Source organism: Euleptes europaea, chromosome 11, assembly GCF_029931775.1.
Source record: "Euleptes europaea isolate rEulEur1 chromosome 11, rEulEur1.hap1, whole genome shotgun sequence".
NCBI lineage: Eukaryota > Metazoa > Chordata > Lepidosauria > Squamata > Sphaerodactylidae > Euleptes > Euleptes europaea.
The window spans coordinates 37,343,121-37,359,768 of NC_079322.1; the positions used below are offsets into that span (position 1 = coordinate 37,343,121).

Genomic DNA, 16,648 nt, shown 5'->3' on the forward strand with positions numbered 1-16,648 from the left:
ACCTGTGACCCACTTATTTGAAGGACTGTCTCCTTCCATATGTCCCTGTGCACTAACTATGGTCATCAGTAGGGTTGCCAACCTCCAGGTGGCATCTGGAATTCTCCTGCTATTATAATTGATCTCCAAACGACCAAGATCAGTTCTGGAGAAAATGGCTGCTTTGGAAGGTGGACTCTATGGCATTTTGTACCCCCCAGATCTCCAGGTATTTCCCAACCCAAAGCTGGCAACCCTAGGACTTGTCAGACAGCCATCTGTTGGCTATCCTACCACTCAGGGTGTCCCATCTGGCATCGACCAGGGCTTTTGAGGCGTTTTGAATGGCAGGCATCTTTTTTTGGGCGAAGAGAGATTTGGGATTTGCCATTTTATTTTTGGTTTTAACAGAAAATTTTTAAACTATTATTATTATTGAACCACGAGGAAAGGTGGGATATAAATTGGTTCTTGTAGGTTATCCGGGCTGTGTGACAGTGGTCTTGGTATTTTCTTTCCTGACGTTTCGCCAGCAGCTGTGGCAGGCATCTTCAGAGGAGTAACACTGACCTTCAGTGTTACTCCTCTGAAGATGCCTGCCACAGCTGCTGGCGAAACGTCAGGAAAGAAAACACCAAGACCACGGTCACACAGCCCGGATAACCTACAAGAACCAATGAACTCTGACCGTGGGATATAAATGTTTTAATAAATAAATAAACAATATAGATCATTTAGCAGCATGAAGAAACTCCTTTTTTCTCTTGGGGTTGATTCACACATGCATGTACAAAGCAGGAGGGTTTCTGGATTTTTTCTCCCAGTGGAACATTTTTGTTTTATTTAAGTGGGAAACTGTATTCATAAACTGCTTAATTTGTGATGGCTATTCAAACATACAACTCCTTAACCAAATCCAGATACAAAACCAAGAGGACACAGCTATTATTGAATGGGCTCTGTTTTCCCCAATAAAGTTGTTTTCAGGAGGACCAGAAGTCTGAAAAACAATTTAAGTTATTTGACTTATTATTACGATCTTCTGGTCTCATGAGAATTCCAACAGGAATTAAATGCAAAAGTGTAAGAATTTTCTGATGAGCCTGAATAGAGATGCTGGGGGTTAAAAAATATTCAAGACCTTTTAAAAGCCAAAAATTCAGTTTGTACCATTATGTGCTGCCCTGCCCAATCACAGTACCAAAACGAGTGTTGGCCATAAATGAAAAAATCTAGTTTAACCTGTTTTCATTTATATTTTGCACTAATTCCGTTTTTTGTCACTTTACCCTTACTTGTTGTTCACTGTCCTCAATTTGGAGCACATCACTGAAACTGAGAGTTGTGAAAATGTGTGCACAATGTGTGTTTTTTTATTAAACGTATCACGTTAAATTAAAATCAATTAAAATTCAAAGCATCAGTTTGTTTTGTAATTTACTGCTGCTTTCCCCCAAACCTTTTGATTAAAAGTCAAGCTCTGATTTCAAATAAACGGACTGAAATTGCAGAAGGTGAAAAGCTACCAAACCTACCGAGTGCATGATTACAGCTGCGACACGGCTCAGTAAGACACACGACTGCCTGTTGCAGGTCTGCCCTGGGTGGAGTAGGAGGTGGGTTAGGGTTTTTCCAGCCATTGCATTTACAAGATTCTTCAGCCTGCGATTAGAAAGGGAGAGGAGAGGGGGAAAGAGGAGAATTCCATGAATTTTGGCAAATGCAAACATCTGGCGCATCATCACTAATGTTCATAAAGTAGCGGCTCTGTATCGCTACAACGTAATCATTCTGTTACTGTAAATACACAAAACGAAATGAGCAGCCATAACTTATAAAGAATCGTTTCCTACGGTCGTGTAAATATTAGCAGTGGAAGAGATATTGGCCGAGAAAATTGGCAAGGCCATTCCCCTAATGAACCAAACATTACCCCTGCATTTCTTAGCATAGGGTCCAGTGCACCTAACCACTCATGCTATAGAAGACAGTGGTTTCTATTGCTGGAATGATGGTAGACATAGGAAATGCTTTAACATTTAAATGGAATATATCATGAACTTTACCAGCAAATTTTTTCATCGCAGATGAGATGTGCATGCAAGACCATTGCTGCTGAAATAATGCAACAGCTTTAACATCACTGCAAAGTACTGCTTCCATTAATTCTGAAACAGCCTGTATAATACTGTATAACTTGTGTTCGTCATGTACTATTGAGCATAACGTTTCTATTGTGTGTGTGTAAAGTGCTGTCACGTTACAGCCGAGCAGTCATGACATGTATCTGGTCCTACTACTATGCAGGGGGAGGGAGCCTTTTCATTTAGCAATGCATACATTTTTTACCATCCAATATAAATATTTTACAAGTGCTGGGATTTGCAACCTGTCAAATGGCAGAATAGAAAGTACCGGGAAACTACTAAAGCAACACTTCTCTGTGGTTTTTTTTTTTTCATTTTAAAAAAATTGCAGATATACCATGGCAAGTCTGTTGCTCACGTTTATCTGTCCTCAGTATGGACTACATAATCTACATAAACGCTTGTGTGTGTCCCCCGCAACACACACACAAGTATTCCTGTTTATAAGCAAAAATCCTGGGGAGGGTCACAACCAATATCCATAAATATTAAGCTGGGATTTTATAAATCTATCAAACATAGACAACTCTGCTCCTGTGACCCTGTGACATAAACATAATGTCATAAAGAGAGCACAACATCCGACAGGCTGTGCTGTATTTATGACACAAACTTAAAATCCATAAAGGCTGAGTAACCACACCAAACCATACTGTTGCACAATAATTAGCGTCAAGGATGCAAACAAACAGATGCATGATCCTTGTCATCGGCAGAGCTGAACTGCCAAGAATTAATTCCAGCTCTCCCTCCCACAGAAAAAGAGAAAAGCATTTTGAATGACAGGCGGTTTTTGTTGCCACACAGTTGTTCCTTCCGGCTAACTCTTCCCAAACAAGTGATATTTAACTGACAAAATTCCAACCCCACCCTCCCTCTCCCTCGACTTAATGATATTTTAATATCTTCATAAAACACTAACTTGCTATTTAATTGTCCACAGTTGTTTAAGTCTGGTAAAACACTCCAAAATGTCAACCAAAAACCACCACCACCGCAACTTGTAAACATCCTTTTAAAGGGAAGAATTGTGCTGGTCTGACTGTGGAGGAAATTTCGTTAACACAGGGACCATCACAACTTCCAGCCTATTTCAGACAAAGAAAAGATTCACGGGAAGTCCTCCTCTGTCAACTTCAAGGGATCCTGGATCCAAGCTATTTAGGGCTTTAAAAGTTAATAATACTAAAACAACAACCACAAGTAAACTGGGAGGCAGCACAGTTCTTCCTTTATCGTTTATGTCACATACTCCCGCCGGCTCACAGCTGCTAAGAAGGTGGCAAGAACATTTTGAACCAACGGAATCCTTCGGAACAGCCTTCAAAGGCAGCAAAGAGCGTTCAGATCAAGTACATCTTGCCGAAGCGTATGCCTTCTGTTCTTGACCCCAGCATGGCAAATATTTTTGCACAATAGAGAACACACATTCCTCGGAAGCTTAAATTACATCCTGTTGAGTGGCTTTGAGACTTTTGCAGTGTGTGTCCCCCCCACCTCCCGACTGTCTCATGCAACTTGATCAAATGTCACTCCTCTGCTTTTCATTAGAAAAGAACATATGAAATTACCTCCTTGAGAATTTAGAGCGCTGAGGTGGGGAATCAACCGAAACATATAGTTCTCCCCTTAGCTAGAGTGACTAGAATTATAATAATGTTTCCTCTTTGTTAGAAGATTGGTGGTTACAGCCAGCATTGAATAAGGTTTGTGGAATACATAAGCGCCCCTGAGCTTGGATCCCTTGGTAGCTCTCTGTTGTGTGAAAAGATTTCCATTAGTGGAATGGGAGTTCCTCACCTCCCCCTTCTGCTGTAGCCCAAAATTATCTGAAATGTTGCTGGGGGGGGGGGGAGGACTCCCAGGAACAGAATGTGGGGGCAGTTGGAAAGGGGGAAACCAGCAAAATGGCTCCCTTCTTCAATTACCACACATTTACCATGGGATCCAAGCCAATGTCTTTATTTGTTACTTTTTATACAATATGTATAGGTATTGTAGGCACTTCGGAGGAACTAAACGTTACCTATGACCTGGAGCTGCCATTGAAAATGGCTTCCTTCAAAACAAGTAGGATCACTTACCCATAATTATATCAAGAATTTCTCATCCCACCTCACATAATTGGAAGCAGCTAGCAAAGGAATGCATGACATGCTGACACCAGTACTCATAAGCATTCATAAACTTTCTTGGAGAGGTGGCTCAACACCAATAATCATTTTTAGTGGAAACCCTGTGTCCACTAAACATGCTCTTCCACCCTCAGACACAGATGTGAATGCATCATCCCAATGCTCCACTATTATCTGGTTTGTGGATCACAGCCCAAAGCATCCCACTGTTGAGTGTGTTACTTTTGAATCAGACTATTATGGACAGATGTAGGAAACTCAGGTTCATCTGGTCACTGGTGGTAAAGTGGAATTCTATGGGAAAGTTACTATGAATCATCTTGCAAATTCTGGTATAAATTCTTAATTTTTTCAAATGCATGTTACTGGATAGATGGCTTTACCAGATACACCAATGTCTTCTGTGCTTTTGTAAACCACAATAGTTCTTTTCCCCAAACCAGAAAGAAATCCAGTACTGGACGAGTTGTTTTGTAGAATTTAGTAATTCACTTCAGTATCATTATACAACTTAGTATTATTAAATTCCCTGAACCAAAACGCTAATCAATGAGGAGTCCAGGATGTAGTGACTCAGTCTGTATTGGAAAATACATAACTATGGATTAGTTTTATCATGAACATTTTTCTAATGACACGTTTTAGCCCACAGCATGGATTGCAGATTATATACACTACCAAAGATCATTGTTATTAATGTATATATTTGACACATTGGATGTTTACTGCCCTTTCTTCAAATAAATGGTAAACAACAAAACACTAATATTTAGGAACACTAAAGTTCCGCCGGTGATCCAGAGAACTACATGGAAGTTGTATGCATGGAAGGGATAGACTTGATCAGGGGATTTTAAAAAAGTTGGTGATGATGATACAGTACCAGGGTGGAGTGGGAAATGCTGTTAGGGACAAACTCAAAAAGCTCCATGTGTGTGATGATGGTGACCTAACAGAGTTCTCAGGATCATAATCTCTGTATAAAGGATGTACCTCAGAGAACACACACATGTAGCTGCCTTATACTGAATCAGACCACCAGTCCATCAAGGTTTGTGTTGTCTACTCAAGTGGAGGTCTTTCACGTCCCCCTGATCCTTTTAACTGGAGATGCCAGTGATTGAATCCGGGACCTTCTCCATGCCAAGCAGATGCTCTACCACTGAGCCATGGACCTTCCCCACCTCTGTAGCTCAGGACTTCAATGTCTTTTAATAAAGCCTAGCATATTACAGTGGTTTATAATTACTGAGGTTTTCAGTTTTCATTCTGGTAAGAGACACATGGCTGCTGCATCATGACTCATGATCTAGAAGTTCCTGGTTTAAAACGCTGCTGAGCCATGAATTTGTCAGCTGGCTTTAGGCAATAATACTGGTATACTTTCATGGTATTTGTATGGATTACATCACATACTGTATTTGTAAGTGTACACACAATGTGCATTTCATGTACTGCTGAAACAGTACATGTGCATGGATGCTATAAGCTTGTGGGCAAGCACACCTAATTAAACAAATACATAGAACCAGGAAGTCAAGAGGGGGTACAGCTGCCTGTTGCAAATACACTCAGAGGCAACTTGATTTTAGCTACATGTGTACAAACTGTCCTGAAATAACATCATGAAATACTTTGGACACTTTGGAAAAGTGCTACAGATTTTAAAATTCTAGTACCTTTCCATTCAGTAACACAAGTGGAAGAAATGTGATTTCTTTTTTGCTACATCATCTTGGGTGTTAATCGAGGAATACTGTTTCTTTTCCCCTATGCAAGTATTTGCCCTAAGCTGGATGGCCCAGGTTAGCCTGCTCTCGTCAGATCTCAGAAGCTAGGCAGGGTTAGCCATGGTTAGTATTTGGATGGGAGACCACCAAGAAATACCAGGGTTGTTGTGCAGAGGAAGGCACTGGCAAACCACCTCTGTTAGTCTCTTGCCTTGAAAACCCCATAAGGGGTCGCCATAAGTCGGCTGCGACTTGATGGCACTTTACACACACACACATGCAAGTATTTCAAGCTAGAGTTCATCTGTGATGTGTGTCACTAAGCATTACTATAAATGTTCAAATGTATGTGTGCAGCATTCTAAGAACGTATCAGGGTTCTTATGGTTATTCCATTCATATTCTTTATGGCAGTTGATTTTCTGGTGAATACTATTTATATTATACTTAGCATACGTATGCTTATACTTAGCATAGATAAGCAAATTATTAAAATGAATGGAAATGGCCTTGGCATTGGACAAAATCCAAGGAAGGAAAACAGACGCTGGCACTGTTCCACAATCACTTGTACAACAGCCTGCAAAAGAATTAACACAGTCAGTGTTCCCTTGCTTTGGCTTGCGCAAGAGGCTGTAAGCTCCTGAAGAACCTCTTGTGTTAGTGAAAGGACATTGCTGGATTTCGCTTGTGTTCTCGCAAATGTTCTAGCACAACATGTAAAGTGGTCCTGGGAACAGAAAACATCTTTGTGGCTCCCCGGCACCGGCGTATTTGCCCCCACGCCAGAATCCGTGCCACTTTGTGCCGTAGCATAAAGTGCCGCGGGGTCACGCTGGCTCCTATGGAGCTTCCCTCCCCCCTTCAGGAATGCACGGTAAGTACCTAACAAAGTTGCAAAGATTTATTTCAAATACATTTCACCGTAATGATTGCTGTCAGACCAATAGGATGCAAAGAAGAATGAAACAGCAAGAGAGATAAACAGATAAACCAAAGGGTGTTGTGTGGCAAATACATTCCCTGCTATCTTTAAGATGACAAATGCATATAGAACCAGGTAACATACATGTGAACTCTGTTTTCATCCTACAGAATTCAAGCTTAATGGCTCTAAGAATTTTGAAAACTATAGAGGAATAGGTGCAAGAAAGCAAGGGATTTTAAAGCAACAATTTTTATGTGCACATCTTTTGCAGGCTTCACAAGTATTCCCACCAGTTCTTCCCACCAGAAAGAAAAACAACTGTCTCTTTTAACCCTAGCCTACATGGGAACAGCATGAAAGGAGATTTCTGCTTGCTGACTCGACATTCTGCCTTGTGTTTCAGCAAGATATTAAGCAAAGTATCAAAGGAGTATCACATTAAACTACGCCAGTCTCAGAGGAATGGGTTCCAGCCTTAATTCCATCAGAAAATGTAATTTTAAAAACTCAGGAGCCCTATTTACTCCCAACACAAATATTTAAGGTCGCTGAGACTGCATTGACTCCCTTGGACTCAGAAGCATGTAACTTTGCTTAGGGCTACAAAATAAAGCACAGTATGAATTACATCCTAGTAATACTTAAGATTACATTGTCAGTTGACTTCACACATCTTTGACAACATGCAATACAGAATCTCAGTATTACACCTGACTTCAGCCAAAAGGCCGAGTTTCCACACAGGAGTTTTCTGAGTCCTTTCCCCTGTCAGCCAGCATTTTTCCTAAACTTGTGCCCACCGCACCTTTGCAGGGATTTTAAAAAATCAACAAATGGTATAGCATTGTGGCATTGCAAAAAAAATTTTTTTTAACAAAAGAGCTCTTAAAAAGCATTCTGGCAGAGTGGCAGGGGAAATGGCAGGTGTAAGGGGTGGCGGAAAGGCAAATGCCACCAATGTGGGCGTTACCAACCTCAAGCTGGGGCCTGGGGTTTTCCTGGAATTACAATTTATCTCCAGGCTACAGAGATCAGTTCCCCTGAACGAAATGGCAGTGAACACTATGGCATTACATTTCCACTGAGCTTCCCCTATACTCCCCTTTCTCCAGCACTGCCCCACAATTTCCAGGAACCCTATCTGGGCAGGAGCTTTTAAAATGCACATCCAGACAATGTGATACGGCACTTGGATTCTGCTGCTCCCAAATAAGTTCATAGCGAAGCAGGTTTGGGAAAGAGTTTTCCGAGGACAGGGAAAGGATAATTACAGCACAGTGTCATGTGGATGCCCTGAAGAAGAAAAGTGATCGAAGTCTTGCAAAAACCATGTGGACGCAACCCTGATGTCCACGAATTTGAAGCAGTATTTCTGACCAATATGTGTGTGATCACGTCAGAATTATTTCAGTTTATGTTATTCTGCCAATGAATCTAGTCCAGTGGATCTAATTATTACCTAATCACCATATTATACTAACATAAAAACTACCAATAATCGTGAAAACAATGGTTGATCCTCAAACTATTACTTTGCCTCGGCTGAACACAGTGACCACCAGGCAGCTAATTCTATGAGTGTTTCCTGTGATGTTAATATCCTCTGGAAAATAGATTTCCGGTGCAACCCAAACACCTATTTGAATCACCATTTAGTTCAGACAAGTCACAAACCACAGATTAGGGTCAAAGAAGTTCTTGTCAAACACCCTTATAATGTGAAACTTCAAAAATACTCAAAATGTCTATAAGCTTTCTTTCAAAGTCTGAATCACCTGCCAGTGAGGTCTATATGACATGGATCTGCAAACTGTTGGCTCTCTTCATGCATGTACTCTGTAATAGACCCCTTTTCAAGATATATCTGTCTCAGTTACACACTGCATTACAGAAACCCCACTTAATTAGACATTTTTTAAAAGGCAGGGTGCAAAGTCACTTCTTTTCTTTTTGGGTTATCTCATCATAAGGTTTTTGAGGTATGAGATGAACAGAAGTGGTCTACCATCCCTTCTTCTGTGCAGTACTAACCAGGGTTAGCTGAAGTGCTGCCATTGTCTATGGAAGATCTTCCACCAGTGTCACCCTCTACTGCCGCTGTGCCAAGAAGCTACCCTTCATGGATTCATCTGTCCCCAGCAACACGGGAACTGTCAATTCTCTGATGATGAGGCCGTTGATTCCTGAAGGGGATGGATGCATCTTAGACTGGTGTCTCAGCTTTGACCATTCTGCCTTGAGTGACTCTGCTAGGAGTTCAGACTCTTGATGGAGTCTAACCTCCTGACACACTCAAAACTCCTCACCATTTTGGAGGTTACTAATTCCTAGGGCAGTGATGGCGAACCTTTTAGAGACCGAGTGCCCAAACTGCAACCCAAAACCCACTTATTCATCGTAAAGTGCCAACCCGGCAATTTAACCTGAATACTGAGGTTTTAGTTTAGAAAAAACAACTCATACGTTAACATCTTATGCTCACAAGCATAAGATGATCCAAACAAAGTAAGGAAAGCAATCCCAAGTGCTTTCATTGACTTAAAATTATTTGGCAGAGAATTCCACACATTAAGGATTTTATTTTCAGAACTAACTGTGCTATCCTTTGTCATCCATAAAATTAAATCATGGCAATGACTGACAAACACCATTTTCCCCATCTGCATTCTCAAAACTCTGCAGGGGGGCTTATTGTTGAGTTGTGCATCTGAGTGGCAAGTCCAAGGCAAAACCTCCCATTCACAAATAGACAACAACCCCCCCCCCCATGCAGTTTTGAGAATCTGGATGGGGGAAATGTGCATCTCAGTGGCAAGTCCAAGGCTAAACCTCCCATTCACAAATAGACAACAACCCCCACCCCCCATGCAGTTTTGAGAATCTGGATGGGGGAAATGTGCATCTCAGTGGCAAGTCCAAGGCTAAACCTCCCATTCACAAATAGACAACAACCCCCCGCCATGCAGTTTTGAGAATCTGGATGGGGGAAATGTGCATCTCAGTGGCAAGTCCAAGGCTAAACCTCCCATCCACAAATAGACAACAACCCCCCCCCATGCAGTTTTGAGAATCTGGATGGGGGAAATGTGCATCTCAGTGGCAAGTCCAAGCGAAAGAGCCGCCCGCTGCCAGCCGCCCGCAAGCCTCCCGCTGCCCCGCTCCACCTCAGCAGCAGCGTCGCCGCCCCACCCAGGCGCCGCTCTGGACCCGCCACCGCCCGCTCATGCTCGGCCCCGAGGGTTGCCCTGCCGGCCGCACCGCTATGCCCACCGAGTCGCCCCCACGACAAAGTTGGCTGCGGCGCGGCGGAAACGTGCGCCGAGGCTGCGAGGAGGGACGGAGGAGGGGGACGGGCAGCCAAGGGGGCGGAGGGGGGGCGGGGGCGACTCGGCAGGCGTAGCGGTGCGGCCGGCAGGGCAGCCTTCGGGGCCGAGCATGAGCGGGCGGCGGCGGGTCTGGAGCGGCGCCTGGGTGGGGCGGCGGCGCTGCTGCTAAGGCGGAGTGGGGCGGCGGGAGGCAGATGGCGTCGAGGCCGCGAGGAGGGGGTGGGGGACGGGTGGGGGGGCGGCTCCACGCGTGCCCATAGAAAGGGCTCAGCGTGCCGCTTGTGGCACGCATGCCATAGGTTCGCCAACACGGTCCTAGGGTCACCATAAGGTGGAAGTCACTTGATGGCACATAATACACACACACTCAAAGTGACCTCTTTACTTGGAATTTCAATGCAGTATTGTGCCTGGTTCCATTCACTTACAGTGCAATACTAAGCAGAGTTGTATGTGTGTGTTAAGTGCTGTCAAGTCGCTTCCAACTCATGGCGACCCTATGAATCAATGTCCTCCAAAACGTCCTATCTTTAACAGCCTTGCTCAGGTCTTGCAAATTGAGGGCTTCCTTTATACTATAAAGTGGTTCCCAAAGTGGGCAGTATCACCCCCTGGGGGGCGGTGGAATTACCTAGGGGGGCACTAAGAGGCAAGAGGGCAGCAGGGGGCGCTAGAGGTGGGCCCCTTCAACTGTGTTGTTCACTAATCTACAATAGATCAAGCTATGGCATTATGCTGGCAAGTCTGGGGGAAACTATCAGAATTTTTTTCTCCAGACTTTGAAGAGCTGGTACCACTGGATCAAGTTCATCAGTTTTGTTAAATACATTTCAACTAAAAAATTTTAATTTGCTTTTGAATACCTGTGCAATTAATTGTTACTGTTTTGAAATGTTATTGTTATTGTCTTCTTTACAGTGCATTCCTAAGGAGAGTTACTCCAGTCTAAGCCCATTCATTTCAATGGACTTAGACTGGAGTAACTCTCTTTAGGAATGCACTGTTAGTGAGTCATGCAAACCCCTATTTTGAATAATGATTTTTATAGGAAAGGGTAGGGGGTGCTGGGCTTGAGTTTGTGGAGCCAAGGGGGCGGTGGCCCGAAACGTTTGGGAATCACTGCTTTATAGAGTCAATTCATCTCTTGTTGGGTCTTCCTCTTTTCCTGCTGCCTTCAACTTTTCCTAGCATGATTGTCTTTTCCAGTGACTCGTCTTCTCATAATGTGATCAAAGTACGATAGCCTCCGTTTAGTCATTTTAGCTCCTAGGGTCAGTTCAAGCTTGATTTGATCTTATAAGCAGAGTTACCTGCTTCTAAATCCATATAAATTAACAAACTGATTAGGGCTGCTCTGCTAATCTGGCTTTCTTCTATTGTAATAAAAGCAAGATCTTGGGGCCCTGCTCTCTGGCTGCTGGGCTCTGACCCCATCAGGTTACCGATCAACCCTTTTCGTCAACCACAGGCTGCAGAATGAACAAGCCCAAGAAGTCCCCACCTCCTTCAGCTGTCAGCCTGTCAAACACGAAGGCTCTGTTTCCAAGACCAGGCAAGGAAGGGGAGGGGGACGGGCAGGAGGAGCTACAGCGGCAAATCCCCAATCGGATCGCTCAGCTCGCCTCCCCCCTCCCGCCCGCAGACAGGCAGGGCGCACAACTAGATCCAAATCGCTGGAATGGCTGCAGGAGGGGGGACCAAGAGGAAGGGGGGGTTGTTGATTCTTTAAGAACAACGCAGCAGGCGCCTAAAAGAGCGTCTGTCTCCCTGCCAGCCCCCGTGTTTACATGACAAGCAGCTGCAGCAACAGTTGGGCAAGCCAAGAATATAGTAACCACTGGCAGGTCCCGCTGGGTCCGAGTCTGGTGGTGCTGGGAGAAACCCAGGCGATCTCGCGCGGCCCCCCTGCCTCGTGCGGCCTGAAGGCCAGGGCAAGGTTTTACCTTGGATTTGCCCCATCTGAATTCTCAAAACTCTGCACAGGGGCTTATTTTTGAGTTTTGAGAATTGGGGTGGGGGGGGGGAAATGTGCATCTAGAGAGGGGCAAATCCAAGGCAAAACCTCCCATGCATAAATGGCCATAATTGCCATTTATGCACGGGAGGCGCACGTTTTCCCCATCCGAATGCTCAGAACTCAAAAAACAACCCCTATGCAGGGTTCTGAGGATGCGGATCGGGGAAATGTGCGTCTAGAGAGTGGCAAACCCCCAGCCCAAACCTCTCATGCATAAATGGCTATAGAGATGCCAGAGAGGGTGTGAACGGAGCGGGGACAGGCCCTTTCCGGGAAGGGCATTGGACAGGGCGGCGGACTGGAAACTGGGTCACTTGGAAAGGCCTGCAGGGGGAAGAACAGCACGGGCGAGAGGTTGCTATGGGAATTAAAAGGGTCAGGGCAACAGCGGAGAGGGGTGACTCAGAGAGCTACGTGGGGTTATTGCGCTGCCAAGGGACAGAACTGAGCCGAAGGGCTTGGCGCGAGAGGATTTGAGAGATGCGGTTCCGTAGGAGAAAGCAAGAGAACTGTGACCTGTGTTTTGGGGCAAGCGATAATTTAATGTCAGGCAGCTCTGAGACCTGGGTTTCATGCTCGGGTTGAGCCGCTCGGAAGGCTGGATGCCACTGAGCATGTGCAGAGCACATTTCCCACTGCCTTCCCTCACACACGTGGGAGCTGAGGATTTAAAAAGCAAGCCATCCATGCGCAGCCTTCTAAAACAAAGGGGGTGTATAGAATCACCCACGGATTTCCTGGAGCTGGATTTTCCCACTTTCTCCTCCTGCTACTGTAGTCTACTGAGTCGCCCCAATTTTGTTCTGGGGGTCTTCAGATCCACAGAACTAGTGCTGGGGGGAGGGGAGAATTGGGACATGCAGTGGGAGGGCGCCTCTGTCTCCCAAAGATTTAAGAGTCATTAGGTCTTTGAAACCGTGTGGGTCGGATACAGTTTAATTTCCAAGCAAATTTGTTCATAATACATCACTTTTAGTACTCGACTTGTTAACTATTCTGGGATATTGAGCGTCCCATCTTGCTAACACAGATCAGGCCCTCCGTAACACACATACAGTGCAATCCTAAACTGAGTTACAACCTTCTGAACCCACTAAAGGCGCCAACGGCTTTTTAAAAGATGCAACTGTTAAGTTGAGGATTGCACTTCCAGCAACGGTGTTGGGAGGAAATCCACCGCACTTGTATTCCCAGCAATGTATTAAGAGTTTGAAAACGTTATAAAAAAATACTGTTCGCACTTTCTATGTATTCCCACCGATGTATTAAGAGTTTGAAAACGTTATAAAAAAACACTGTTCGCACTTTCTATGTATTCCCACCGATGAATTAAGAGTTTGAAAACGTTACAAAAAATACTGTTCGCACTTTGTTTGGCCCCCTCGAGCTGTGAAGACGTCTTCCAACCATTTATAAGCCGTGGTATCCAAAAAAAACCTTTAAAGCGATGTATTTTATAACGTTTTCAAACTCTTAATACATCGCTGGGAATACAAGGGGCGGTAACCCCCTGGGGTCGGGAGGTCATCCACGGGTTGCAAGGTGCGCATCCTTCGCTCGTGGGAAAGCCTGCTGCTAAGATCACCAAGCGGGACGACCGGCGGGGGAGGGGAGACACGGGTCGGGCGGCCAGACGCCAGAGCCCCGTCGCAAGAGCCTCCCATTCACCCCGCTTTCTCATATATATATATATATATGAAGAAAATAATAAAATTTTTATATATTATAATAAAAATATATATAATTTTTTATTATTTTTCTTCATTTAATATATCAACATATAAATCAACATCTATTACTAAAATGGATAAAAATGTGATAAAAAACAAAGAATAATAGTAATTTAAACTTAAAATGACTTCCCCCTCACTCTCTTCCATCTAAAAATAAATTGTATATACTTTGGCTAACAGGATTAATCCACATATTATTTAATTAATATATACTTATCTTATCTTGTTAAAATTTGTTAATTCAGGACCTTAATGTAACCATAACACAAAATATATGAGAGGGATTAAATCAAAGAATATCCTTTAAATGGTCCCATTAATCATTCGCCCCGGCGGCACCCGCAAAAGGCGCCAGCGGGGATTCAGGGCGCCCCCTATCGGCAGCCGCGAAGGAAGGCGGCCGCCGCTGCTGCTGCGGCGGCGGCGGCGGCTCCGTCCTTTCTCTCTCTCTTCTCCGCCCCCCCCCCCCGAACTCCCCGGGCCGGGCGGGTACCTTGCAGGCGGAATAGACGCCCAGCTTCTCGAGCTTCTTGGCGCGGGGCGCGGAGCGGAGCTGCGCCTTCTTGCCCGAGATGCGAGCCGAGCCGGGGCCTCCTCCTCCGCTGCCGCCCGCGACAGCCGCGGGGCTCTCGGCGGCGGCGGCGGTGGTGGAGGCGGCGGCCGCGATCACCGCTCGGGCGGGCCCGCAAGCGGCCAGCCCTCCGGCGGCCGGGGAGCCCTGCTGCACCGCTCCGGCGCCGCCGCTGTTTCCCCCGCCGCCGCTGCCGCCGCCGCCGCCTCCTCCTGCGGCGGCCGCGGTCGCCCCCGCCCCGGCCGCGCCAGCCTCAGACATGCCGCAGCCCGGGCGGCGGGGTGGCGGCGGTGGCCGTCGGCGGGTTCGCTGGGTCGCCCGGCTCGGCGCGCCCGTCGAGCGCTCTGGACCCTCCCCTTTCCCCGCTCGGCTGCCGCCGGCTGCTCCCTGAGGAGGGAGGGGACAGGCCGCACCGCGGGCGGGCCCTGCCGGGGAGAGGAGGCGGAGGCGCCTGCGAAGGAGCCGGCGGGGAGGGAAGGACGGGCGTGTGGCCGGCCGGGGCCTGGCGGCGGCCTGCTTGGCGCGCCGCCGCGGACGGGCCTAGCCGGGCCTAGCCGCCGCCGCCCAGGAGGCGAAGCGGCGGCGGCGGCGCCACCGGCCTCCGCGCCAGGAAAGGCCCGGGCGTCGTGCGTTGGGCGCGTGGCGTCTCCCCACACGGCTCTGCCCCTCTTTTCTCTTTACAAGCCCCTTGCGAAGGTGAGGCTGAGGGGGAAGAACAGGCCCGAGGTCGTTGTAGCACCACCTTGTAGGTCTCCCTGGGCGTTCAGTGCCTTCAAGTCGCTTCCGACTCAATAGGGGTTTGTATTCCCAGCAATGTGTTAAGAGTTTGAAAACGTTATAAAAAACAACAACATCGCTTTGAAAGGGGTTTTTTGGATACTTATAAATGGTTGGAAGACGCCTTCACAGCTAAAGGGGCCAAAGTGCGAACAGTATTTTTTATAACGTTTTCAAACTCTTAATACATCGGTGGGAATACAAGTGCGGTAACAGCCTAAGGGGGTTACCGCACTTTGTAGTCCCAGTGATGTATTAAGAGTTTGAAAATGCTATAAAAAAAAACCACATCACTTTGAAAGGGTTTTTTGGAGACCACGGCTTATAAATGGTTGGAAGACGTCTTCACAGCTAAAGGGGCCAATCAAAGTGCGAACAGTATTTTTTATAACATTTTCAAACTCTTAATGCATCGCTGGGAATACAAGTGCGGTAACCAATGTCCTCCAAAATGTCCTCTCTTTGACAGCCTTGCTCAGATCTTGCAAACTGAGGGCTGTGGCTTCCTTTATAGAGTCAATCCATCTCTTGTTGGGTCTTCCTCTTTTCCTGCTGCTTTCAACTTGCCCTGTAGGTCTCTAGTTAGGGTATTAGCTGGAGATCTGCTATTACAACTGATCTCCGGCCGATAGCGATCAGTTCCCCTGGAGAAAAGGGCTGCTTTGGCAATCGGACTCTATGGCATCGAAGTCTCTCCCTTCCCCAAACTCTGCCCTCCTCAGGCTCTGCCCCAAAAACCTCCTGCCGGTGGCAAAGAGGGACCTGGCAACCCTATCTCTAGTACATATTTACGTCACTCTTTCCCCAAAGAACTAAGGGCATCATCCCCGCTCCTTCCCATTTTATGACACCCTGAGTGACCGTCTCAGTTTAGTGAACTTCGTAGCACATTAGGGGTTTCAACCTCCCAGATTTATTTTGCCATCAAGTCATAGCTGACTTATGGCAACCTGTAGGGTTTTCAAAGCAAGAGACGTTTCAGAAAAGGTTTGTCATTGCTTGCCTCCGCAACACAACCCTGGTGTTCCTTGGAGGTCTCCCATCCAAATACTAGCCAGGGTCAGGGCTGAGAGTGTGATTGGCCCAAAGTCATCCAGCAAGCTTCTATGGCAAGAGTGGGGATTTGAACCTGGATGACACCTTAACCACTACGCCACACTGCCTCTTCTCACAGATTTTAGTCCAGCATTTTAAACACTCTCCATATCTATCCCATTTTTAAAACACAGAATGTACTGTAGAAGAATTACAGTTGGGTGTGATATAATCGACAGCAATTAATTGCCTTGGCAGACTCCCACAGCT

The 16,648-nt window shown here is 46.0% G+C and overlaps 1 protein-coding gene across 1 annotated transcript in view; it reads right to left on the reverse strand.

The window, feature by feature from the left end:
- The window catches only part of KAT2B (lysine acetyltransferase 2B), a 45,400-nt gene extending 30,573 nt beyond the window's left edge, over positions 1-14,827 (reverse strand). Inside the window, exons 1-2 of the mRNA XM_056857314.1 lie at positions 14,489-14,827; positions 1,515-1,641 (exon numbers count right to left, since the gene is read on the reverse strand). Of these exons, the coding sequence (XP_056713292.1) occupies positions 1,515-1,641; positions 14,489-14,827 (466 nt within the window). The remainder of the gene's footprint in view (positions 1-1,514; positions 1,642-14,488) is intronic.
- Between the last annotated feature and the right edge of the window lie 1,821 nt (positions 14,828-16,648).